Source organism: Taudactylus pleione, unplaced genomic scaffold (genome assembly GCF_031769625.1).
Source record: "Taudactylus pleione unplaced genomic scaffold, aTauple2 ptg003012l, whole genome shotgun sequence".
Taxonomy (NCBI): domain Eukaryota; kingdom Metazoa; phylum Chordata; class Amphibia; order Anura; family Myobatrachidae; genus Taudactylus; species Taudactylus pleione.
In genome coordinates this window covers 1-27,384 of record NW_028287377.1, presented here as the reverse complement: position 1 = coordinate 27,384, position 27,384 = coordinate 1, and the positions used below count along the sequence as shown (strand labels likewise).

Here is a 27,384-nt window from a genome sequence, read left to right as displayed (position 1 = left end):
ATACAGCGGATAAAATAAGTATTAAACACAAACATTTTTCTCAGTAAATATATATGTAATGGAGCTATTGTAATTACAGTTTCACCAAATGTCAGTAACAACCCATGCAATCCACACATGCAAAGAAATCAAACCATAGATGTCCATAAATTATGTGTGAAATGACCCAGGGAAAAAGTATTGAACACGCTTACTGAAATGTATTTAATACTTCATACAAAAGCCTTTGTTGGTAATGACAGCTTCAAGACGCCTCCTGTATGGAGAAACTAGTCGCATGCATTGCTCATGTGTGATTTTGGCCCATTCCTCCACACAGTCTTCAAATCTTGAAGGTTCCGTGGCCTCTTCTATGAACTCTGATCTTTAGTTCTTTCCATAGATTTTTAATTGGATTCAAGTCTGGTGATTGGCTGGAACATTCTAGCAGCTTTATTTTCTTTCTCTGAAACCAATTGAGTGTCCTTGACTGTGTGTATGGGATCATGGTCTTGCTGAAATGTCCACCCTCGTCTCATCTTCAGCATCCTGGTAGATGGCAGATTTTTATCAAGAATGTCTCTGTACATTTTTCCATCCATCCTTTCTTCAATCATATGAAGTATGCCAGTACTGTATGCTGAAAAACGGCCCCACACCATGATGTTCCCACTTCCAAACTGCATTGTTTGTATGCTGTTTTTGGGGTGATGTGCAGTGCCATTTCTCCTACAAACATGGTATGTATTATGGCATCCAAAGAGTTCAATTTTGGTCTCATCCGACCAGACTATGGACCTCATTCAGACCCGCTCGCAACCGGGTCGATGTTTAGGCCCAGCGCATGCGCAGAGGCCGCACTGCGCGTGCGCAAGCCCCGTAGCAAGAAATCTCACTCTGGAGCTCACTACAAAAGGGGCGGCTGTCGATGGTGATTGACAGCTCGCCCCATTTTATAGGCGTGGCAGGGGGTGGTTTTACAAATGGAGGTGTTCCTTAAGGAACGCATGCCATTTTGTGGGCGGACGAACTAACATCAGCAATGTCAGTGGGGAGCTTCCTGCTCAATCAGAGCAGAAAGCTCCCTGGGGCTTGCGGTTGCCTAGACCCAACCTTAGGGTCTTGTCGCAAGCCCCGCTGGTCGTGATGGTCTTGACCATCGTGACCATCAACCTGGTTGGTCGCTAAAGCTGTGAGTGGTAACCCACAGCTTAGCTAGCAACCAGGAGGCCGCACTTCAAAAGAGAAGCGGCCGCCCACATTCAGAATGAGCGCTCGCATTATGCAAACACCTCTGAATGAGGGCCTATATTCTCCCAGTATTTCACAGGCTTGTGCAAATGTTGTGCAGCAAATTGTAAACAGGCTTCAACATGCTTTTTCTTCAGCAATGGAGTCGTGTGGTGAGCGTGTATACAGGCCATGGCGGTTGAGTGCATTACTTGTTTTCTTTGAAACAATTGTACCTTAAAATTCCAAGTCTTTCTGAAGCTCTCCACAAGTGGTCATTAGCTCTTGGACAACTCTTCTGATAATTCTTTTCACTCCTCTTTCAGAAATCTTGCGAGGAGCACCTGGTTGTGGATGGTTTATGGTGATTTTGTTTTTTACACTTCCGGATTATGGCCTCAACAGTGCTCACTGGAACATTCAGAAGTTTAGAAATCCTTATGTAACCAATGCCATCAGTATGTTTTGCAACAAAAAGGTTGCAAAGGTCTTGAGAGCTCTTTGCTTTTACCTATGATGAGATGTTTCTTGGGTGACACCTTTTTATAGGCTATCAGTTGGGACTGAACCATCTTACATTAAGTTGCACTGACAAGGGGCAGGATTGCTTTCTAATTACTGATAGATTTCAGCTGGTGTCTTGGCTTTCCAAGCCTTTATGCACCTCCCTTTCTTCATGTGTTCAATACTTTTTCCCTGGGTCATTTCACATAACTTAATGTATGGACATCTATGGTTTCATTTCTTTGTATGTGTGGATTGCATGGGTTGTTGCTGACATTTGGTGATAATTTCATTACAATAGCCCCATTACACATATACTTACTGAGAAAAAATATGAGATATGGTAAGAACTTACCCTTGTTATCTCTATTTCTACGAAGTCCATAGGGTTCCACAGGATACCTTGGGGGTATAGGTGTGACGTCAGTCATCGGGCACCAAAGAGTTAAGCTTTCAGCCTCCCAGGATGCACTAGGTCCCCCTCCTATACCCCGCCCCCGAGCCAAGGCACCTCAGTTAGGCCGGAGGAGGAGAAGGAAGAGAGAGAAAAAAGATCTGGACACACACAAGAATCACATTCTCACCAGAGGGAGATGGAAAAAACAGTTACCAGAGCAAAGCCTATCTGCAGCACAGGTGCGACAGGGCGGGAGTCCTGTGAAACCCTATGGACTTCATAGAAATAGAGATAACAAGGGTAAGTTCTTACCATATCTCATATTTTCTACTTCAGGGTCCATAGGGTATCCACAGGATACCTTGGGGATGTCCCAAAGCAGTATCCTTTAAGGGTGGGGACGCTCCTGTGCAGAAAGGAGAATCCGCCGCCCGAAGGAAGCATCCTGAGAGGCGAAGGTGTCAAACCTGTAATACCTCACGAAGGTATGGACAGAGGACCACGTAGCAGCCTTGCAGATCTGGACTGCAGAGGCACCACGTCGAGCTGCCCACGAAGGACCCACAGACCTAGTGGAATGAGCCTTCAGAGAAGGAGGAACCGGTAGGCCTTCATGAAGATAAGCTTCAGAAATAGCCAAAGGCTGCCAAAGTTTGCTTTGAGGCAGGCCAACCCTTTTTACTGAAGCCCTAGAGGACAAACCAATCGTCCGACTTCCTAAATGAAGAAGTGCGGTCAACATAAGTCCTTAAGGCCCGCACAACATCCAAAGAGGCCTCACCCACGGAAAGACCCGGTGAGTTAAAGGCCGGAACAACGATTTCCTCATTAACATGAAACTGGGAAACAACTTTGGGAAGAAACTCGGGCCGAGTGCAGAGCACTGCCCTGTTCCCATGAAAAACCAAGAAAGGGGGTCTACAAGAAAGAGCCCCTAAATCAGAAACACGTCTGGCCGAAGCAATAGCCAGAAGGAAAACTTAGCTGTCAACCATTTAAGATCCACTGAGCCCAGTGGTTCAAAACTGCGGTCCTTGGAGAGCCCTCAGGACCACAGCCAAATCCCAAGGCGCCACAGGTGGAACAAAGGGCGGCTGAATGCAGAGAACACCTTGCATAAAGGTGTGCACATCCAGGATTGTAGCAATCCTACGGTGAAACCAGACAGACAGGGCCGAAACCTGTACCTTCAAAGAAGCAAGGCGAAGCCCATGATCTAGTCCCGCTTGTAGGAAGGCGAGAATCCGAGACAGACGAAACTCCCGCGGTGCATAACCTCTCGGTCGACACCACTGGAAGAACGTATGCCACACGCGATGGTATATCCTCGCGGAAGACGGTTTCCGAGCTCGCAACATGGTACGCACTACAGAGCTGGAAAACCCCCAGGACCTCAACATGGCCGTCTCAACAGCCACGCCGTCAAAGACAGCCAAGCCAGGTCCGGGTGAAGACAAGGACCCTGAGACAGAAGGTCCGGTCATAGCGGCAACCGCAGAGGACTGTCCACGGGCAGACCCTGAAGGTCTGAGAACCAGTGCCGTCTGGGCCACGCGGGAGCTATCAACAGGGGCGTCCCTCCTTCCTGTTTGAATTTCCGGATTACCCGTGGAAGAAGGGAGACCGGAGGGAACAGGTATGCGAACCGGAACGTCCACCGGACGGACAGAGCATCCACCAGAGACGCCCCTTCGTCTCTTGTGCGAGACCCGTACACCGGCAACTTGTTGTTGTGCCGGGACGCCATGAGGTCGATCTCTGGAAGACCCCATCTGTCCACCAGCAGTTGAAAAACGTCCGGGTGCAGGGACCATTCCCCCGGATGAACGTCCTGGCGACTTAGAAAGTCCGCCTCCCAATTTAGCACTCCCGGGATGAAGACCGCTGATGTGGCCGGAAGATTGCGCTCCGCCCATACCAGGATCCGAGGGACCTCCACGAGAGCCGCCCGACTTCGGGTTCCTCCTTGCCTGTTTATGTAGGCCACGGTGGTAGCGTTGTCCGACTGGACCTGTACCGGGCGACCCTGGAGAACCCAATGTGCCTGCTGGAGAGCATTGAAGACCGCACGGAGTTCCAAGATATTGATTGGAAGCTCCGCTTCTGTCGGCGTCCACCTGCCCTGGAACGAGTGTGGACCCGATACTGCTCCCCAGCCCCGAAGACTGGCGTCCATTGTCAACAGGACCCAATTTGGAAACCAGAACGGACGTCCCCCGCTGAGATGGGTCGTCTGTAACCACCAGGCAAGGGACAGGCGAACCTCCGGGGTGAGCACAATTGTCTGGGACTTCAGAGACTGCGGCAGCCCGTTCCACTTGGACAGAGTCAGGTGCTGCAGAGGTCTGGAGTGAAACTGGGCATATTCCACCATGTCGAACACCGACACCATGGAGCCCAGTAACCTCATCGCCGAGTGTAGAGACACCCGGCGACTGAGCAGACAACTGCGCACCCTCGACTGTAAAGCAGAGATCTTTGCCTCCGTCACGAAGATCCTCTGCTGTTCCGAGTCAAATAAGGCTCCGAGGTGCAGAATCCTCCGAGACGGGATTAGAGTGGACTTCTGCCAGTTGATTATCCAGCCGTGCCGTTGCAGTAGCGCAATGGTCAGACCCAAGTGGCGTAGAAGGAGCTCTGGAGATCCTGCCACCAATAAAAGGTCGTCCAAGTACGGTAACATGCGGACTCCCTGCAGCCGCAGAGAAGCCGCCATGACCGCCATCACCTTGGTGAACACACGTGGTGCTGTCACCAGGCCAAAAAGTAACGCCCGAAACTGGAAGTGGTCGCTGCGGATTGCACACCTGAGGAACTGTTGATAGCACAAAAGAATAGGGACATGCAGGTAAGCGTCCTGTATGTCCAATGACACCATGTAGTCCCCAGTTTCCAGCGCCAGAATGATGGACCGTAGGGTCTCCATCCGAAACTTCGGTACCCGCAAAGACCTGTTGAGAGCTTTGAGGTTGAGGATCGGACGATACGACCCAATGGGTTTCTGTACCAAAAAAAGATTTGAATAGAAACCCTGGCCCCTCTGGGAGAATGGAACAGGCACTATAACTCCAGCCTGGAGCATAGTGTGCAATACCTTCCGCAGCTCCGTAGCCTTGTTCCACTCTGATGGTAGACCCATGGTGAAGAATCGAGCCGGGGGTCTGTGCCGGAAGGAGAGGGCGTACGCGTGGGAGACCACCTCGAGAACCCAAGTGTCTGTCGTAGTGACCGACCAACACTGGGCAAACTGCAGCAGGCGGCCTCCCACTTTGGGATCCCCCAAAGGGAGGCCCGGACCGTCAGGCCGCAGGCTTGTCATCTGGCTTGGGGGCCGGACGTCTGGTACTCCATGCCTGCTTCCGGGGCTTGGCCGATTTCTTAGGGCCAGCCTGTCGAGGAAAAGACTGTGGTTTGGGCCTGCCCTGGGCCCTAGATGACCGAAAGGACGATGGTCCAGAACCAGAAGGAGCAGTGGCCGACGGGAGACAAGCCGATTTGGCTGCCGCCAGCGTGGCCACAATTTTATCCAGATCCGGACCGAAGAGAACTTCTCCGGTAAATGGCAACGCCTCCAGACCCCTTTTAGAATCTGCGTCCGCCTTCCAGGATCGCAGCCACAAGGTGCGACGAGCAGCCACCGCTGCTGAAGAAATTCTAGACACCAGAGTACTAATGTCTAAGGCCGCCTCGTTGATATAAGTGGCCGAATCACGGAGATTACCAATCAACTCCGCCTGTTCGGCCGGACAGTCGGAATCAAAAGATGCCTCTAATGAATCCGCCCAGCGCTCCATCGCTCTGGCAGCCCAGCAAATGGCCATAGCCGGTCGTGCTGCCCCCCCGCAAGGGAATAACAAGAGATATGGTAAGAACTTACCTTTGTTATCTCTGTTTCTACGAAGTCCATAGGGTCCACAGGGCTGACCTTGGGGTATAGCTGGATCTGGATCCACGGGCACCACGCAGTTAAAGCTTTGCTGCTCCCAGGATGCACTTGGGTCCGTCCTCCTCTATACCCCGCCCCCGGCCACAGGCACCTCAGTTGGTAAGCAGCTAGGGCCGGAGGAGGAGACTAAACAGAGAGAAGGAAGACTGGAACACACAAGAGACCATACTCACAGAAATGGGAGACGGAAAACCGGTGACCAGCCACACAGCCCATTTGAAGCCAGGTGCGTCAGGGCGGGCGCCCTGTGGACCCTATGGACTTCGTAGAAACAGAGATAACAAAGGTAAGTTCTTACCATATCTCTTGTTTTCTACTTCAGGGTCCATAGGGGGTCCACAGGGTTGACCTTGGGGATGTCCCAAAGCAGTTCAACTAAGGGCGGGGACGCTCCTGTGCTGAAAGGAGTACCCGGCGCCCAAAGGATACATCCTGAGAGGCGAAGGTGTCAAACGCATAGAACCTCAAAAACGTTTGAATGGAAGACCAAGTGGCCGCCTTACACAGCTGAACAGCGGAGGCGCCACGTCTAGCAGCCCAAGAGGGACCCACAGAACGAGTGGAATGAGCCTGAACAGAGGCTGGCACAGGTAAACCCTCCTGTGCATAAGCCTCACAAATAACTGAACAAAGCCAACGGGCTAACGTTTGCTTGTTGGCCGGCCAACCCCTCTTGTGAAAACCGAAGAGGACAAACAAAGAATCCGACTTCCTAACCGAAGCAGTCCGATCCACATAGATTCTAAGTGCCCGGACTACATCTAAGGAAGCCTCACCAGCTGAAAGATCAGGTGACTGAAAAGCTGGCACAACAAGTTCCTGATTAATGTGGAACTTTGAGACCACTTTGGGCACCGCTCTGTCCTGATGAAAAATCAGAAAAGCGGGGCGACAGGAAAGCTCCCCCAACTCTGACACCCTCCTGACAGAAGCAATTGCTAGGAGAAAAAACGGTCTTGAACGTCAGCCACTTGAGGTCCACCACCTCAAGAGACTCAAAAGGAGGACCCTGCAAGACCCGTAGCACCACCGCCAAGTCCCAAGGAGCCACAGGTGGCACGAAGGGAGGCTGGATCCGGAGAACACCCTGGAAAAAGGTGTGAACATCCGGTAGTGTAGCAATCCGTCGCTGAAACCACACGGACAAAGCAGACACATGAACCTTCAGAGAGGCCAGGCGTAAGCCGAGGTCCAAACCTGATTCAAGGAACTCCAAGACTCTGGAAACCCGGAACACCTGAGGATCATAGTTTCTGGATTCACACCACTGAAAGTGCGCCACACCCTGTGGTAAATCCGTGCGGAGACAGGCTTGCGTGCCCTAAGCATGGTACCAATGATTGAACCGGAGAAACCCCTAGACCTCAAGACGGCTGTCTCAAGAGCCACGCCGTCAAAGACAGCCGACCCAGATCTGGGTTAAGGCAGGGCCCTTGAGACAACAGGTCCCGACGCTGAGGAAGAAGGTACGGAGCGTCGATGGAGAGACACCTCAGATCGGAGTACCAAGGACGTCTGGGCCACGCCGGAGCTACCAGCACGAGCGTGCCGCCGTCCTGCTTGAATTTCCGCAGAACCCGAGGAAGTAAGGATATCGGAGGAAACAGATACTCCAGGTGAAACGTCCATTTCACCGACAGTGCGTCTACCAGACTGGCGCCTGCGTCTCTTGTCCTTGACCCGTAAACGGGCAACTTGTGATTGTGACGGGAGGCCATCAAGTCCAGCTCCGGCAGCCCCCACCTGTCCATGAGTAGCTGAAACACCTCTGGGTGAAGCTACCATTCCCCGGGATGCACGTCGTGACGGCTGAGGAAGTCCGCCTCCCAATTGAGGACTCCGGGAATGAAGACTGCCGAGATCGCTGGAATGTGACACTCCGCCCAAGCAAGGATGCGAGACACCTCCAACATCGCTGCCGACCTTGGTGGTTGATATACGCCACCGTGGTGGCGTTGTCAGACTGCACCTGAACCTCCCTTCCGTGAAGAGCAGGACCGGACGACTGCAGGGCCCGATAAACTGCCCGCAGTTCCAGAATGTTGATGGGAAGAAGAGCTTCTTCCGCAGACCAACGACCCTGAAGTGACAACGAGCCGGTCACTGCCTCCCAACCCCGGAGACTGGCATCTGTCGTAAACAGAACCCAGTCCGGCATCCAAAAGAGGCGACCCTGGACGAGATGAGCTGACTGAAGCCATCACGCCAGAGACCGGCGAAACTTCCGGGGACAAAACCAGCATCTGGGATCTGATCCGGTGAGGTAACCCGTTCCACTCCGATAGAATCTGCCCCTGCAGGGGCCTGGAATGGAACTGGGCAAATTCCACCATGTCGAATGCCGACACCATGGACCCCAGGACTCTCATTGCTGAATGGACCGACACTTTGCCACTGCTCAGGCAACTGTGTATCCTCAGTCGTAGGGAGGACACCGTTTCCGGAGTCAAGAAAATCCTTTGTTGACCAGAATCCAGAAGTGCTCCCAGATGGACCATCCGTTGTGATGGGATCAGAGAGGACTTCTTCCAAATTATCAACCACCCGTGTGTTTGAAAACAAGCAATGGTCAGGTGGAGATGTCGAAGAAGCACCTCTGGGGAGCTTGCCAGCAGAAGAAGATCGTCCAGGTACGGCAACAGCCGTATACCCTGACCACGAAGGTGGGCAGCCATAACCGCCATCACCTTGGTGAACACCCACGTAGCCGTGGCTATGGGCACATGGAGATAGGTGTCCTGGATATCGAGGGAGACCATGTAATCCCTGGGTTCCATCACCAGAATGATGGAACGTAACGTTGCCATCCTGAACCTGGGAACTCTGAGGTATTTGTTCAGAGACTTCAAATTCAGGATAGGGCGATGAGAACCATTGGGTTTCTGTACCAGAAACAGAGTAGAATAGTACCCCGTCCCGCGCTGAGGCTGCGGAACGGGAACAATGACCCCTGCTTGTAGCAAGGATTCTATAGCTACCTGAATCTGGACAGCTTTGGTCTTGTCCAGAGAAGGACTCATACAGAAAAACTGGCGGGGCGGCCTGAACCGAAAATACAGGTCATACCCCTGAGAGACTACTTCTCGAACCCAGGCATCCATGGTGGTATTGTGCCAACACTGGGCGAATAGGAGAAGTCGGCCTCCCACTCTGGGGTCCCCCAGAGAGAGGCCCGTCCCATCAGGCAGCAGGTTTATCCTCCTGCTTGGAAGAAGGGCGCCGAGCACTCCATGCCTGCTTCTTGGGCTTGGGTGCAACCTTGGTCGCCGAATGTCTCGGGAAGGACTGACTCTTGGCCTTGCCTGAACCCGAAAGGACCGAAAGGCGGAGCTCCAAACCTTAGCCGGCACTGAACCCGAAGGAAGGAAGGCCGACTTGGATTTAGCCAAGGTATCCACTATTTTGTCCAAGTCAGGACCAAATAGCAACTCACCATTAAAAGGCAATGCCTCCAGACTCCTTTTAGAGTCCGCATCTGCTCGCCAAGACCTCAGCCACAAGGACCGACGAGCAGACACAGCTGCAGCCGACACCCTAGAGGTCAGCAGACTAGCATCCAACAAAGCTTCCCCTACATAGGAAGCGGCATCCCTCATTTGACCAATTAACGCTCTCTGGATCTCCGGAGCATCCTCTGGAAAAGTATCGTCCAAAGCGTTAGCCCAGCTCTCAATGGCCTTAGCCACCCATGAAATGGCCATGGACGGGCACGCCACCGCCCCTGAAAGGGAGTAAATGGATTTCAAACATATCTCAACCTTCCTGTCTGTGGGATCCTTCAAAGAGGAAATAGACGGTAATGGGAGCGTAGCGCTCTTAATCAAGCGAGTGACGTGGGAATCCACAGCCAGTGGAGTTTCCCACTTCCTGCAATGCGCTTCAGGAAAAGGATAATTCGATGCCAACCTCTTTAGTGGTTGGAATCTCTTACTGGGCAACTGCCAGGCCCCCGTCATATGATCCGTCAACTGGTCAGACAAGGGAAAGACACTCGACGTAACCTTAGCTTTTTTAAAGTTAGGGTACTTAGATTTAGGGGCCGGTGCATCATCCTCTATATGAAGAATAGCGCGCACCGCCCTAACCAATGCCGGCACATTAATGGAAGATTTAGTCTCCATCTCCTGGGCCGCGGCGTCAGAGTCAGTGTCTTCATGAACTTCTCCATCATCCGAAGACACATCAGAGTCCGACAGCTGCACTGTTAGAGAACTCACAACCTGACGCTTGGGCGCCTTAGGGGGCAAATCACTCTGCAACACAAAAACAGAGGATGAGGCCGCCAGACTCTGCACAGAGCTGGAGAGTACATCCACCCAAGGTGGAGGCGCAGCATGAGGATAACCCTGAAAAGGCACCATCGACTGCTGAGTCACAGGGGGGGACTGGACATACACAGGCACCCCCGCATAAGGACCCACGGTTTGAGACCCGGGGGGAGACTGCAATAAATGCGGAATACCCGGGGAATGGGGGATGTTAGGCTGGGGCAACGCCCTAACAGGCACCGCAGCCGGCACCGCTAAACGGTCCACAATAGATGCCAACACCTGGGAAAACATCACCCAAGGAGGATCCTGTGAAATAGGGGGCACAGAGGGGCCAGGCACCAGCTGGCACCGCCCGCACAGACCATCCTGAGATAGATCCCCCCTATCAACTCCAGCAGCACAGCGTCTGCAGGAAAACAGCACAGGAGCTCCGGAGTGCTCAGTCTCCTCATCAGACATGATACAGAAATGCTCAATGAAAACGTATCACCAGAGGGAATATGGTGAAAACACCTCCGCACTCACAGCATGCAACACAAACAGCCCACAATATGGAAGTGTGCAGCACACAACTGTATGTGACCGACCTCGCAAATACTTGATTTATACAAGCGAGGTCCACAGAAAAAAGCCCTTCCCCCACACACCTGTCGGGCCGTATGGAAAAGGAAAGGGATAGATACAAGCTGACAGTAAGTTAGAAATAAGTCACAGACAGCAGCACTAGCAAAAGTCACATACAATGCAGTAAGGATTTGACTCACCGCACCTTCCGCTACAATCAACCTCCCAGATTCAGTGTCTGGGAGGGCTATAGCGCTGCGTACACTGTCCCTTTGCAGAGGAGAGGTTCCCAGGGGGACCAGTCCATGCACCGCCTGGGAGTCTGCGTTACAGCCTTGAAGATGGCCGCCGGAGAGCTCTGAGGAGGAGTGGCCGCATGAAGAACAGCTCAGCGACGCCAGCACACGTGAGAGAAGGCGCGCTGAGCTGAGGAACCGCTAAACCAGGGAAGGCTGCCTCCCCTGGCTAGTAATTAACCCCAGGGACGCTGGTTCCCCTCCAGCCATTATTCCCTGGTGGTCCAGCGGACGCGCGGGGTATGCCTGCAGAGGGGGGAGCCCGCCGCCGCTACTAGCGCCGCCGGTCTGTCCACAGAGACCGGCAGCTAGAGACTGCATTTCCCCCGCGTGCAGCGCTGACAGCGCTACACGCGGCTTACCTGAATCCCCGTGAGCCCGGCAGCAGTCAGTGGGAGGTCCCGGAGCCACGCTAGTACTGACTCCGGGGTCCCGCTGCGATCCCCAGATCAGTACTGGCGTCGCAGCGCCAGCGGGGTTGTTGGAGCGGCAACGTGGACATCCAGCTGGACAGTCTGATGCTGCCGCTCTGAAGAGTAAAAAATAAAATCTTCTATCTTCAAAAATAAAGCTTAGGGGCTGCTAAAAACAGCCCCACTGCAACAGGGTGACCCGACTCCGGCCGGGCACCAACTAAAACTGAGGTGCCTGTGGCCGGGTATAAAGGAGGACGGACCCAAGTGCATCCTGGGAGCAGCAAAGCTTTAACTGCATTGTGCCCGTGGATCCAGCTATACCCCAAGGTCAGCCCTGTGGACCCCCTATGGACCCTGAGGTAGAAAAGCGGACTTCAGGCAAATCTCCACCTTGCGGTCCGTAGCATCCTTAAGGGAGGACATGGATGGCATCGGCAATGTGGCACTACGGACAAGACGGGTCACGTGAGAATCCACCTGTGGAGGGGATTCCCACTTTGCAAAATAATTATCCGCGAACGGATAAGCCACCGCCAGGCGCCTCTGCGGCTGGTATCTTTTGCCAGGCTGTTTCCACGCCTCCTCTAAATGGTTCACTAACTGACCTGAAAGAGGAAAGACTGTGGCATCGCCCTTCACATCTTTAAAAAAGGCGTACTTAGATTTAGCCGCTGGGGGAACTTCGTCCTCAATCACCAAGGCTGTGCGGACTGCCCGAATAAGTCCAGGAATATATACCTTGGACTTAGCGTCAGCGTCCTTAGTATGGAGAGGTTCCTGATCGTAAGGATCCAGAATCTCCCCATCATCAGACGTCCCCTCGTCATCCTCATAAGGGCCGACAGAGACGCCACCGGCCGTTTATGTGGCCGGATCACAGATTCCCCTTGCAACACATCCGACAAGTGCTGTACAGAACTCGTCAGGGAGTTAACCCACGCCGGCTCCTGAGAAACCGTGAGCGGGGAAATAGGGAGACTGTAGGGTACCACCAATTGTCGTGGGAAACCCTGCATGGGTGACGACACCACTGACTGCTGGGACAAACCCATCGGTGTAAACGCGGGTTGCGGAGCTAACTGGCCCACTAAGGTTGTAAGCGCCTGAGCGAAACAAGCCCAGGGCGGCTCCTGTACTGGTGCTGTAACCGTAAGAGGCCGCGCCATGGACAAACACTGCCGGCAGAGGCCCTCCGCGCTACCCTCCCCCTCCGCTAACGGTACTTTACACGTAGTACACTGTAGCCGGAGAGGGAAATCACTTTCAGACATGATGGCACCAAGTATGTGACCCCTCTCACCAATTATATATCAAATAGGCGAGAAACCAGCCTGCAGCACCGCAAGGGCTTAGCAGAAAGAACAGGGATAGTAATAAAGCTGACAGTTTAGAAGAAGTTACAGGCAGCAGCGCTAGCACAGTCACATACAATGCAAAGAAATATCAATTCCTGCACTAACAGCGCTGATCAATCAACTACGCAGACACAGGGCCTGGTAGGACACAGCGCAGCATACACAGACCTGACCCAAATCGGAGGAGAGGTATGCGTGGGGACCCAGACCACGATGCTTCCGTCTAGGCTTCCAGCAGCGTTCACCATGCGTTCAGAGGAAGATGGCCACCGAGGAGCAGAGAGGAGGCTGGCCTGGGGGAGGAGCGCTGCCACAGGACCAGTCGGCAGCGTGCAGAGAGGGCTGTGTGCAGCGGGGGAGGCGCCGGCTGTGAGACAGGGAAGGCACGCTCCCCTGGCATGCATTTAACCCCTGGGACGTCACAGCGCTACCGCTCTGCTGCGGTCCGCTGTCCCAGGGGGTAGTGGAAGCGCAGGTTGGTCGCCTGGCTCCACGTTGCAGCCAGTCCCCAGGGAGCCCCCTGCCTGGGGACTCAGGACCATGTGATCAGCGGGGACCCACCGCGGGACCCCGCTGCTTACCTTTGTCCCCCTTGAATCCGGCCATGGTCAGGAACATCTGGGGTCACCGCTAGCTGTGACCCCAGATGCTCACCAGCATCCCCGGATCGGTACCGGCGGGGGTGTAGGGAAGACAGCATGGACATCAGGACTGACTGTCCATGCTGTACATCCAGATGTGCAGCCACAGCTGCATAGAAGAAAGCTTCAGGGGCTCTTCTAGCCCCCACTCCGACAGGTGCACCCGACTCCGGCCGGGCACCAAACTAAACTGAGGTGCCTTGGCTCGGGGGCGGGGTATAGGAGGGGGACCTAGTGCATCCTGGGAGGCTGAAAGCTTAACTCTTTGGTGCCCGATGACTGACGTCACACCTATACCCCCAAGGTATCCTGTGGATACCCTATGGACCCTGAAGTAGAAATGTTGATGTGTTCTATGCTTATTTTACCTGATTTATGATAAGACTTCTAGAGTATAGAGAAACCCAAACATACAGTATCACCCATATGTGCTTGCTGAGGACCTCATTCCAAGATCATTGGCATTAATATAGTTGGTTCACCCTATGCTGCTGTAACAGCCTCCACTCTCCTGGGAAGGCCTTACACTACATTCTACAACATGACTGCAGGGAGATCGAATCATTCAGCCCCAATCCTGAATTGAACGCAGGCGTGGCTGCCTCTTTATGCAAATGGCGCTACAGAGCCCATCCCTGGGGAACATCTGTGCATCCAAATGTGCAAGGACTGAGACGCCCCCTGCCAGCGTCTGTACACGCTGAGATACCACCTGGTGCGTCTTTAGATGCAGCATCGACACTTGTACCAGCACTATAGAAGGTGGAGGTTCTCCGTCTGAGTATGACCTCCTGTGTGAGGCTGTGGGTCTGTACGCAACCGCTTCCAGCAACACACCTGCGACACTCCCATAGGACACATCTCGGGGCGTCCTTTTAGCCACTCGCATCAGTCCTTACCCCATAGGAGCTTACAATCCATAGTCCCTATCACATGGACACACACACACACTTTGTTTGTCAAAAGCAAAATAAGCTACCACTATGTTTTTTGGACTGTGAGAGGAAATCTACGAAAACACAAGCATAACATACAAACTCCACACAGATCGACAATGACTGGGAATTAAACTCTTGATCAGTGCTGTGAGGTATTAATGCTAACCACTAGACAACAGGTTCCCAAACGCGGTCCTCAAGGCACTCTAACTGTCCAGCTTTTAAGGATATCCATGCTTGACCACAGGTGACTTAATTAGTACCACAGTCAATTTGATTTAACTGGTGTTCAACCATGGATATCTTTTTTTTTTTTTGGTAATTACTTTTTATTGAAACACCGTAAATAACAAGAGAGTATTACAACTTCAGTTTTACATTTGAAAACAGAATACTAAAGGTGCATACACACACGATTTTTTTGAACGATTATTGATAACGATATTGTTGGAAAAAATCATTCAATTTCTAAGTTAAAACAAAGAACGATTATCGTTCATGCGCGTTCACATTTGTAGTTCAGTCAGACTGACCAACGCAACGATTTTCAGTAATGGAGCGTACACACGGTCAGATTTGTCAGATGAACGATTAAACGATTTTACTAAAGTTTTGAACGATTTGAACGATTTTTGACTGCATTAAAATGAATGGAATCGTCCAAGTCTGACTGCAAACACATCAGATATCAGAAATCGTTATCTGACCATCGGGAACGCGCATCGTTGATCGTCCATCGTTCAGGCATGTCAGATATGAACGATTTTCCTTCAGATATGAACGACTGAACGATTTTTAAATCGTTATCGTTCATATCTGAAGGAAAAATCTGATCGTGTGTATGCACCATAAGGGAATATACAAAAATCGTTTGTAGTTAAAAAAAAAATCATTCATTACATTTAGTAAATGAACGATTTTAGTAAACAATTTTCATTCATTTTTCCCTTGAAAAAAATGAATGAAAATCGTTGACTATTGGTGCATACACACGATCAGATTTTTCCTTCAGATATGAACGATAACGATTTAAAAATCGTTCAGTCGTTCATATCTGAAGGAAAATCGTTCATATCTGACATGCCTGAACGATGGACGATCAACGATGCGCGTTCCCGATGGTCAGATAACGATTTCTGACATCTGATGGGTTTGCAGTCAGACTTGGACGATTCCATTCATTTTAATGCAGTCAAAAATCGTTCAATCGTTCAAATCGTTCAAAACTTTGGTCAAATCGTCCAAATCGTTTAATCGTTCAGTCGTTCATCTGACAAATCTGACAAGTCTGACAAATCTGACCGTGTGTACGCTCCATAAATCATTCATTTACTAAATCGTTGTGTGTATGCTCCTCCCCCTCATGGTGAACAGACGCCGTGCGCAGGGGGTATTGCATTACATTGTATTTTCATATAAATGTCATTGTTTTCTTTCTTTTTACTAACTTATTAATCCAAAATATACTTTTTTTAACGTCTTATAGCACTGCAGTAACATTTACAGTAATATAAAACTAATATTTCTCTCAGCAATGCTACACCACACAGTCTCTGACTGTGTCACCCATACACAAAGCCATTCCTATATGCCATCTATATGCATGCTACACACAGGACTAGGGACGGGCATTGGCACCCATGGCTGCTCAAACAGCTGCCAACAAGATAGCGGGACTCTGTCAGTGCCTCCCGTCGGTAGCCCGAGAGCTGGACGACGCCTCCCCGCTCCAGAAGACCGCGCCACGTGTAGCGAAACGACCGCTAAAGCCGCTTTATCACCCGGAGGTAGGCCGCAACCCGAGAGAGCCGGAAACACGCCATGGTCAGCGCCCGGTCACGTGGGGACAGGCGTCCATCTTGTGTGTGGTGCCTGAGGCGTGGGCGCATGCGCAGTCTGGCCGCCGACGGAGGAGATATAAGGGGAACACGCAGTCACACGCCCGCCATTTTGTTACGTCTCTCTGACGGATACGGACCTCGCTGCTCTCCCGCTCCCGGTATCATCCCAGCCGCTGCTCACAGATATGGCCGCCGTAGCTCTGGCAGCCTCCACTACCACCGAGCCCGAGAAGAAAGAGACCCTTGCCGGGGAGGAGGCGGACAGCAACCCCGAGGAGCAGATGGAGGAAGAGGAGGATGAGAACGACGAGGACGGAGCCGAGGACGAGGATGTGGAGGAAGAGACCATCGTGCAGATCGGGGCCACCTACTCGTGCAAGCGGGCGGACGGCACCTTCCGTGAGTCTCTCCCCTTCCCCCTGTGTCTCTCCCCTTCCCCCTGTGTCTCTCCCCTTCCCCCTGTGTCTCTCCCCTTCCCCCTGTGTCTCTCCCCTTCCCCCAGTGTCTCTCCCCCTTTCTCGTCCTCTGTAGATGTATATATGATAATGTGCTCCTCTGCCTGCGGGGCCTGTGCAGGAGGAGGCCCCAGTCACACGTGCCGCTGCTGAGCTGGATGGGGCCCCCGCATTCTCTATCCCCCGCACAGGCCCCGCGCTCTCTATTCCCCTATTCGGGAAGTTTTTTATTCCCCCTTCCCCCTCGCATTCCGGTTTCCTGCGTCCTCATTAGTCCCGCCTCCCCTGTATGGGGACATGATCCTGGCTCTTACATCAGGCTACAGACCGCTGCTGAATAGGGGAGAGCTTAGTGATGGGCACGCTGGTGGTGGTACGATTGGCTTTTTGGGTGTGAGTCGAGTGTTTCTTTGTTTGGGCAGCAACACTTTGTATCCTGCCTTCAGGACTGTGTGAGCAAAAATGTGCCATAAACCCGTGGTTAGGGCACCCAAACATTGGTGTCTGAACGGGCGCTGCACCGAGCAATTGTTTCTCCGTACGGGCACTTACCGCACCCATAAGCACTGGGTGTAGCCATGCAGAGCGGCTAAACCCGTCTAAAGAAGTTAGGGTGCCCCCCCCCCCCAAACCAGTGTTGGGATGCTCAAAAAATGGGACTTTAGATACATTTCTTGTCATACCTCAGCAGGCTGTGAGTGGGAATGTGTTCCCTGCAGCTTTAAGGTGCCCATACACCTGCACAACCAGCATAAGATTCATCAATTTCCTTTGAATTCCCCAGAGCTCCCTGGCAGTCCGGCCGCACGATTGACACACGATGTACAAACTATCTCACGGTACGATGCATCGTGCTTCTGTCGTGTGAGCTGATTCATTTGGTTAAAAAACAAAAAAAGACTGATACACGCACTGGTACATCTGTAATGCATGTCTCTGTCTATAATAAAATAAGTACAGATGCAGGGATGGCTCAGTGAGAACTAACCGTGCATCTGTGAACAAAAAATATAAAGTGTTTAAATAAAGAGTGCCCCCCCCCCCCAAAAAAAAAGCACCCAGCTCCAGGCTTTCAGGAACCCAGTGCTGGTTGGGCAACATATGGGGGACAAATAACGTAGGGGTCCCCCATATGTAAGCCCAACCAGCACCGGGCTAGTCAGAACCAGTCCTGGTTGCCACAATACGGGGACAAATGACGTAGGGGTCCCCCGTGTTCGGCACAACCAGTGCTGCTGGGCTCTGATCTGGTTCTGGAAATACAGGGGAAAAAATTTGTAGGGTTCCCCTGTATTTCCAGAACCAGCACTGGACTTTTTCTAGCGGGGGGTTGATGCGGCAGCCCGGAGATCCCTTTCACTGGGCCCCCCAGCTGCAGCATCAGCCCTGATTGCTGATCAGCCCAGGCTGGGAATCCCTGGAGAGCTGAGGACCCCCCCAATAAAGGGGTCCCTGTCTCCAGGGCACCCCAGGCTGATAGTCTGGGGCTATCCCCGCCACCCCTGGTGGTGATTGTGTGGTGTAAATAATGGCAAACATTCTTTACAAGTAGAACTGCAGGTCCCAGCAAGCCTGCCCTGCATGCTGGTACTTGAAGAACCACAAGTACCAGCATGCAGGCCATTAAGGGCCCACTAGTACCTGTAGTTCAGCTGTGAAAAAAAATGTTTAAAAAACACAGGACACACACTGACAGTATAAGTTTAATAAACACATACTCATCTATGTATCCCTGTAGCTATCTGTACACTTCTCTGGTAAAGTATCCATAGGGGACCGGTGGAAAAAAACTATACTCACCATCTAAAATGTGAGGTTCTGTCCTCTTCGTTCCAAAGTAGGCAACCCCGGACTTGGCAAAAATAAAAACTAAAATTGCGATCCACGAACTTCACAATGGAAACCCCGCTGCTAAGCGTTCATTGGCTGAGAGAGGTCTTCCCTCGTGTGTCAGCCAATGAACGGCTCCCTCCATGGTAGTCAATGGAGAGTCGCAGGGTTTTTAACGTTTACTCTGCGGTTCCCACCAACCAACACTGGGTCCCTAAAAGCCTGGAGCTGGTTGCTCTTTGGGGGTGGGGTGCACGTTTTTTTTTTTCCTCACAGATGCACGGATGGTTCTCACTGAACCATCCCTGCATCTGTACTTATTTTATCACAGACAGATGCATGCATCACTGATCTACCTGTGCGTGTATCAGTCTTTTTTTTTTTTTTTTTTTTAATGAAGACACTCAGATGCATGATGCATCGTATGCTGAAAAAAACAGGGCACGATCAGCATACGAACACGACGGATAATATGTGCTGCACATCTGATCTTAAGATCCGATTGAAGGAGCAGCGGGAGCGCGTATCGGGTCATCAGTTAAAAAATGCACGATTTCTTCAAGATTGATCATATGGCGAGTTGGAAATCGTGGAATCGGTCAAAAATCGCATAGGTGTATGGCCAGCAATAGACATCGAAATGGAGCAACAATTGACTTGCTCCCTCAGGTGCCTATTCGCAGGGGGCACACGCCGCTGATTGGGTGCGATGACTGATAATTAATGGGCGCCCGGAATAGGTGAATTGCGACGCTGGACACAACTGTTAACTTGCCCCCCTCTGATTGTTTTTGTAGTATTTTTTTTTTTTCTCTTCTACCCCTTTACATGCTCCTGTATAGCCTACATATTTGCTGTATGATACAGTACACTGTCCTTCCAGTATCTGACTTTCCAACATGACCCCATCCACCTGATGCCAAGTGCTCCTGGGCTTCCCTCTTTATGATTAGGTGCCTGTGCTGAATTGGTGACAATGCTTTTAGCACTGCAGACTGTAATCATGAATTAAACGGAAGTCCAGGAACAGCGTCTTGTTGCACCTGGTGGTGGGGCTATGTGGTTGTGTATAAAGTTTTGTTTGTTGAGCGGTATACTATAGCATTTGCTAATTGTATAACGCATTCTATCTGCAGATGATGCTGAGATTGTGAAAACCAGGATGAATAAACAGGCCGGCAGGGAGGAGTTCTACGTACATTATGCCGGCTGTAAGTAGTACCACCTGCCACCAGTGGCTGTGCTTTTAGTGCTTGCAGGTTTTTTTAGGATTGTATGTAATATTTTGTTCTCTTGTGATCTGTGATAAGGAGTGTATCTACCGTGTACTAGTGTATGGCCCAGGATGTCAGCTGTGCGAGTAGCTGGAAGTGTTCAGTGTGGTGGCAATTGGCACGTTCAGATCTGTTTGAAGGTCAGATGCTCAATTACAGTTTCTTAACACTTTTAGGTAACAGCTTGTTAAGGTGTGAGGCCCATTCAGGGTCTAAGGTCACTGCAGTTTTGTTTGCATAAATTAAGCCGCTTTTTCATCATTTTATATGCATCTGGATTATATTACCAAGCTGGTTGCTCCATCCTCAAGTGTCCGTGGTTCTAAAGCAGCTATGAAATGGCCATGAACCAGTCCGTACAAAGTTAACCTGCTGTAAGGGTCAGTGACTTGGCAGCAATACTTTGGCTGCATGACCCATACAGCAGGAATGACCCTTGTCACATGCTTGGTCAGACTGCTGATATTGTGCTCACGTAAGAGTAGGATCCAACCATTGATGAAACCTCATCTTTTGCCGCTTATTTAACCCTAGAAAGCTAACCTTATTGGAAAGTTAGAAATGGCCGTGTGCGTCATACCCATGGTGAGCTTTCTAGGGGTAATGTACGTCCCTCCAGGAAACTATGGAGACTGCATATTGCCACTGTAATAATGCATATACACGGCTGTGTAGTCACTGACTGAGTTATACTGGTCAGAGTTCCAGATAAAAGGGGACCTAGCTACCAATCTAGTTTTACCTACTGCTGTGTAAGTCCCCCAATTGGCTGCAATAGTCTGGCATGACGCGAGCTCCAATGGTGGGTAAGTTCAGTTACGTGCGATGTAAGATCGCATGTCTCTACACGTGTTATGGACGATGTGCAGTGCACACATCTCCCATACATACGGTTGTCTACCATCGTGCGTTTTCCTGCACACCCATATTGGGCTGGGTGGTAAAATGACTGATGTAGGGTGCCATTGCTGGCATTCAAATGCTGCCACAATAGCTGTTCGCCAGCATCTCCCTAGGGATGGACATCGGAAGCCCATCATCTTTTGATGGCAGTGCTTCCACCATTGAATCTTTCGATGCAATGATAATCATTGCCATCAAAAGCATTAAATGGTAAAAACTATTCATATGAATAGTAAAGGGGTGGGGTTGGGGGAGGGGCTCAGATACGAAGCAAAAAAAACATGAATGGCAGGTAGAGCTGACTTAGGAGGAGAATGAGACAGTCACTGCCATGCTGCTCTGGGCAACAAGAAAGTGAAGTCTAAAAACATGTATAAAAGCTGGTGCTATAAACTAACCTCATAGCACCAGCAGGAAAAACACTCCCCCCATCTCTGCTGGTGTAAACGTTGTGTAGCTGTCACTCTGTGTGCCTGTGAGTGACAGCTGCTGCTGGGCCAGGGCTGCACACTGATTGGCTCTCATTGTCTCAGTCAATCAGAGCTAACAGGGAGGGACTGAGGGCCAGGTCTGAGGCAGTGAGAGACAGCCTCCAACGATCTTCGCTGCATGAACCAGGAAGATTATTAGACGCAGAGACACAGCACTAGGGGAGGCATAGCTTTTATGTAGAACAGAAGCAACCATTGGAACAACATCGACTGATTACTATACAATGGCAGCAAACATCTGAATGCTGCCATCGAATGGTAAAAACACTAACATTGGAAGAAAAGCATCGATTGTCGGCAAACATTGACCATCGATGTCCATCCCTACATCTCCCCCACATTGCATCTAATAGAATTGCTCAGGAGAATATCCATATGCATTTTTACATGCAGAAGGTTACACATTGTTACCATAGCCTTTCACAGCATTGACCTAGTTCCCAAGTGTAGCACAGGATAGATGTTATGCACATGAGTATCGGTGACTACCTCATATTACTAGCCTAAAATGGGGCGTGTCAGGCGTTTTGCAGGTTGAAACTGTTGCTTTTGTTTTCTTATGTCAAACCATCATGTTCTCTCCTCTATGCTGGAAATCTCCTGGTAAGTCAGAGCTCGGGTTTGAGCCAAACTCCTTCCCTTCCTACCAGTCTTTGTTATGAAAATGTCTGCTGTAAGCTCGCTTTTTCCTGCAGTGACTCGCCGCCAAAACGAGTGGGTTGACAAAACGCGATTGGTGCTGCAAAAACCAGTGAAGGACGGTGACGCAAACGGCACAGACCAGGAGATGACCGAAGACGGGAAACCGGCTCAGAAACGGGAAACCGAGGAATCCGAACCTGAACCGAAGGTAACACGAGGTTCAATCCTGTCAGTCTGCTCCACCAGCTGTCGCCGCCTAAACCGGAGGTTTGCAATACAGAGGCTTGCCTTGCTTTATTGTCCCTCTTCTGGCTATGTAAATAGTCATTGCACACCTAGCCCGTATTCTGGTCAGTCTGGGCCTCGCTCAACCAGTTGTCACAGCCTTGTTTTATTACAGAGGTTGCAAACTGAGACTTTCATTGTCATTTAACTTCCATCCATTCATCATTCCCATTGGCCGGCTGAAGCCTTTGGCCAAATTACCAATGTTCTCCTGCGGGACCTGCTCAACGTAGGAAACGCTAGGCTATATACGTGCGCTGGGATCAAGCAGTTCCTGCAGAACGTCAATTGTATGCATACTACTGCTATAACTTTTTTGGGCAGATGTTTTTTGTTTTTTTCCAATTGGCTTTCTTTTTGTTTTGCAAAATTCAGAATTTATTGGAAAAATTTTTCCAATGCGAATTGCTAATCTTATTGCCTTTGAGCTATTTTGGCTTAATTTGTGCACATTGAGTTTGCCACAAATGGTCACTTTAACATTGCAAATATTATTTTTTTGTTAATATTCTCTTTTGGTTTTATTTATTTTTGTGTACAGTTGGCCTGAAGGATAGCTGTGTGATGTCAGGAAGCAGTCTTGTCATAGATAAACTGCTGTCCTGTGAGTGCATCTCAATATATGCCATAGACTCTGCATTGCCTTCCAGGGTCAGGAACCTCACTCGCTCCTGACACATGTATGTGAAATAAAGTAAATGGTTTTGCGTGAAGGTGTGTTATTTTGCACTGTACATGTCACTCCTGTGGTGCCTTGATGAGCTACGTTCACATGTTGCTATTTGTGTGTTCAAGCCTTCCCTAAGCCAGACCCGAACGGGGACCTTTATTCCCTGGTCAGTTCCTGGACATAGAGCTTGTTTTGTGTGCTCTGCGTTCACTCTGGACCTGTTTAATGTGAACCGAGATGAAGATTTGCAGAGCATGCAGCACACGTGTGAATGTAAAGAATTCTAAGGCTCTAACTTTATGGTAATCCTTATACAATGGGCAGAAACATTGACCTATATATGGGTGGTCACATGCTCCTGGTTGTCCTCCTCCAGATCCATACTGGATTACAGTGAGGACACGACTGGGGTCTTAGTTGCCATTTCTTTCTATGTGAACACTGTTGCCTAACCTATTACCGCTCACCAGCTATTGGCTATGACTGGAGAGACCAATGAATGTTTCCTCCCTGTAAGCACTAAGTGTCCCATTTATCACTGGTGGAATCTGTCCATTGTGTTAGGGGCTTCTGCTGTCTGTAATGGAGTTTAGCGATTAACAAAAGCACAGATTGGAAATATACAGCTAATGGGGGGGGGGAGCGAGGTCCATGAGTACTACATTACTTGCCCATTAGGCCATAAAGTTTTAATGCTCTGGTATCGTAGGACTGTCTACAGTACATGCTACAGTGCTGGGGAACAATGTTCTATAATGTACTGCAGCATTTCTGCCAGCTATCAATGCTCAGATGTGTCCCTTGCCACCTCTGCCCAATCCTATGCCTGAGTACTGTGTATTCCAGTTGAAGCATAAATCCACTGGACTTCATCTGTGTGCATGACGATACATAGTGCCCGGGCTATAGAATGAGGATTCTGCTTTCAGTAGCCTGTCATGCCTTTTTATGATTTGGCAGCTGAAGCGGATAGTTTTGGACTTCTTGATGCTCCTGATTTGTGCTGTCAGGAGTGTCCCCAATACATTGCCAGCTTTACTGGTAGCAGATTGTTTTTGTAGCTCCTTAAACATGCTTATTGAATCCCAGAGGCCACTGATAACTTAAGTGGCCCAAGAAAGTGACTTACCAGATGGGCACCTGATCGTCATAACCGCTGCGTCGGCAGAGGATACTGCTGGATGCTCCCAGATCCTGCCGACCCAAAAATACAGCTGCAGTCTGGCTACCTCACCTAAGGCTCTGCTCTCATACATGACATCCAGCAGAAGCGTTCTCTATGGCTGACGGCAGATCGTTTTAGACCTGTACTGTGAAACATGGCTGTACACGGTGTCACATGGGTGCATTTTGTGCTTGGTTTACAACTACATCTTGTACGTGACACTGATGTGCAGTCTTGTTGCAGCTCGGTCACTGTGACTTAGGTTGACGTGTCATGAAAATATAATTTTATTGGTAACAAAGAGCTTCAGTTGAAAACATATGGGAGCTTATTCAAATTAGAGACAGAGGCCGCCAGAACCGCTCAGCTGATTCCCTGCGCTAACTGTAGAAGGTAGATTCTGCTCGCGGCCTGTGGAGCTGCAAACAGAATCCACCTACAGTAACTCACGGGAAGATATGCAACGCGAGCGGCCGGCGTCTCAATGTAACTGCCCCATGGCAAGGCAGTGGTTTGCTTTTATTATACCTTTTTATGTTCAAATGTGGTCATTCTACACTGCAGCGTGTTGCTGAAGGTGGTAACTGACATTGAGCTGTATTGTGCACAATGTCACCTGTTCCCAGCACACAAAGCTTTATCTGAGGTTTCTGTGACCTTCCGTCTCAGGGTGGTTTAGATTTGTGAATCCTAAAGAAATCCTGTCATTTTTATACTTTTGTTTGTCCCACCAAGGGGTATGTTGTGCTTGCGTGTCTATCACCCACCAGACCAATATGCATTTCTGTATGGAGTATTGAAATATATGAACCATATCCTCCTGTAATGTCTGCACACGTTCTGCCATCAGAATGAACTGATGACATTGCTGTGCGTCTGCAGGGGGTTATTGGGCCTGATTCGGAGGTGTACACAGCAGCACAGACTTGCATTTTTGTACTCCGCTGCTGTGCTACAATATGACAGCCACAGGCGGCAGCATCGGATCACTAGCACGACCGTGGGACATCTGAGTAACTCTAAGGTTACTCAAGATGTCTGGCGTAATCACGCTGCAGAGACCAGGAAATGTGGAGACCCAGGTCTGGTCATGCCTTGAAAACGGGGCTGGCAAGCCCCCGTTTTCAAGAAAGCTGCCAGTCACCGCCTCCCAAATGGCTGCAGCATGTCAAGCACAGAATGTTTTAAATTTGTGCATGTGGTCAAAAGATGATTACCGGCAGAGAAAGCAGATAGGAATTGCATGGAGATCCATACAATTCCGAAAGGCATTCCAGGCTGGTGACATGAGGGTGGCTGTCATCGGCAGGCTTGCTGGTGTCTGACTGCATCAAAAGACGCAGTTCCACTGACACTGGCGGCCATTTACCATCGGACATCTTGACCAAACCATAAGGTTGCTCTAATGTACAATGGTGCAGCCGATGTGACTATTTGCGCACTGCAGCGAATTGCAGCCGGTGAGTGTCTGTAGACAGCGCATCGGCTTGCTGCATTAGCATAAATTCGCAGTAGCTGTCGCAGCAGTTATTGCTTTTATTTCAGACCCTTAGATCTGATTTAAAGAAGTTTTTGAAGTAACATTTGTGTGAGCGGCTGTAGATATTGCTCCAGTAATGCACCTTGTGCCATCTTTAAACCTGTTCTCTGATGCGGTTATATAATGCAATCTATATTTTAGAAAGACTGTAAAGTAGCTGTGATGGAATTGTGACTTAATCCTGATTTTGGAACCATTTAATTACTCTAACTCAACAATTCTATTCTATTTTTTAGCTGGAAACTTCATTTTTCCAAGTGCCTGTTTAATGCACACTAATTTGTTTGTTAAATTTTGTATGCTAAACACACATTAATATATCCCTCTTCTAGTGAAATCATTTTGGACTTCCCTATATATTTAATTTCCATTCCGTATGCACATAAAAACGTCCCCTCAAACATTTCTCTGTTCCTCTAGAAAGCCAAGGTGGAAGCAGGAGATGCTCCAGCAAATAATTCGGTGATGGCCTCTGGGGATTTTGCGGAGGAGCTGACTTGCCTCTTGTGCAATGAGCTCTTCAAGGATCCCGTCATGGTTGACTGTGGCCACAACTTCTGCCGCAAATGCATCGACAAGGCCTGGGAAGATCAGGATTCCTTCACATGCCCTGACTGTAAGGATGTCATATCTGAGAAGAAATACACCACCAACCGAGCCCTTGCTAACCTGGTAAAGAAGACTGTTGGTGCCACCGCTGTCAAGACACCAGTGAAGCCTGTAGAGAAGGCCAAGCCCACAGAGAACTGCCCTGAGCACGATGAGAGGCTGAAGCTGTACTGTAAAGACGATGGCACTCTGAGCTGCGTCATCTGCCGAGACTCTCTGAAACACGCCTGTCACAACTTCCTACCCATCCTGGACGCAGTGGAGGTGTACAGGGTAAGTTGTTGGGTAACAAAAATGTTTGACTCATTCTCATTTTTGATTTTTATTTACCTTGTTAACATTGCCTCTCCTTCAGTCAGAGCTGTCTGCCATAGTGGCTCCACTAGAAGAAGCCTTGAAGGTGACTGAGCAGTTGACCAATCAGCAGAGTGAGAAGGTTGAACAGCACAGAGTGAGTGATCTCATACAGTGAAGTGGGGTGTAAAAGTCACTGCTTGTACCCATCAAAATGTATTTCCACATGTAGCCACTTGGGGACACACCCAGGGACCTCTAGCAGGAAACCAGGCCATCTGTCTCATTCTCTCCCCTCTCTGTACCCTCAGACGAACGTGTCTGAATACAAGCAGCACATTGTGTCAGAGTTTGAGAAGCTGCAATCTTTCCTGAAGCAACGCGAGGAGAAACTTTTGGATCAGCTTAATGAACAAGGGGATAGTCTGCTGAAAGAGATGGAGTCCAACATGATCAAGATGCAGGAGAACAGGGACAACATTAAGCAGACCATATCTGTGGCCAACGAGAGGGTGAACGACAAAGACTCAATCTCTTTCCTCACAGTAAGTGGTGCTACCTGCCAGGTTATACTTGCTACTTTTATCTCTAGTTTCCCCTCAATGGATGTAAATAACCTTTCTTTTAATTCTATTCCTGCAGGACATCAAATCATTCATTGAGAAGTAAGTTTCCCATACACTTCTATTATCTAGTAATTGGAGTCTAGACCTTCATGTCTTGTTTGTTACATGTTATGTTAATGTCCATCTCTCTCCTCCCGTCCAGGTGCCAGGAGCAGCAGAAAGAGGCGATTTCCTCCGGGAACACCCTGCTATCCAAGGATCTGTGCCAGGGAACTTTCAAGG

At 50.0% G+C, this 27,384-nt stretch overlaps 1 protein-coding gene across 1 annotated transcript; it reads left to right on the top strand.

Moving 5' to 3' along the window:
- Positions 1–16,470: 16,470 nt before the first annotated feature.
- LOC148430999 (nuclear factor 7, brain-like) lies at positions 16,471–27,380 on the top strand (the record flags this gene model as incomplete). The annotated part of the gene is made up of 8 exons (XM_088466393.1): positions 16,471–16,777; positions 19,800–19,874; positions 22,027–22,181; positions 26,054–26,515; positions 26,598–26,693; positions 26,848–27,081; positions 27,179–27,201; positions 27,305–27,380. Coding segments are annotated over exons 1-8 (1,335 nt in total), but the record flags the coding sequence as incomplete, so codon positions are not given.
- Between the last annotated feature and the right edge of the window lie 4 nt (positions 27,381–27,384).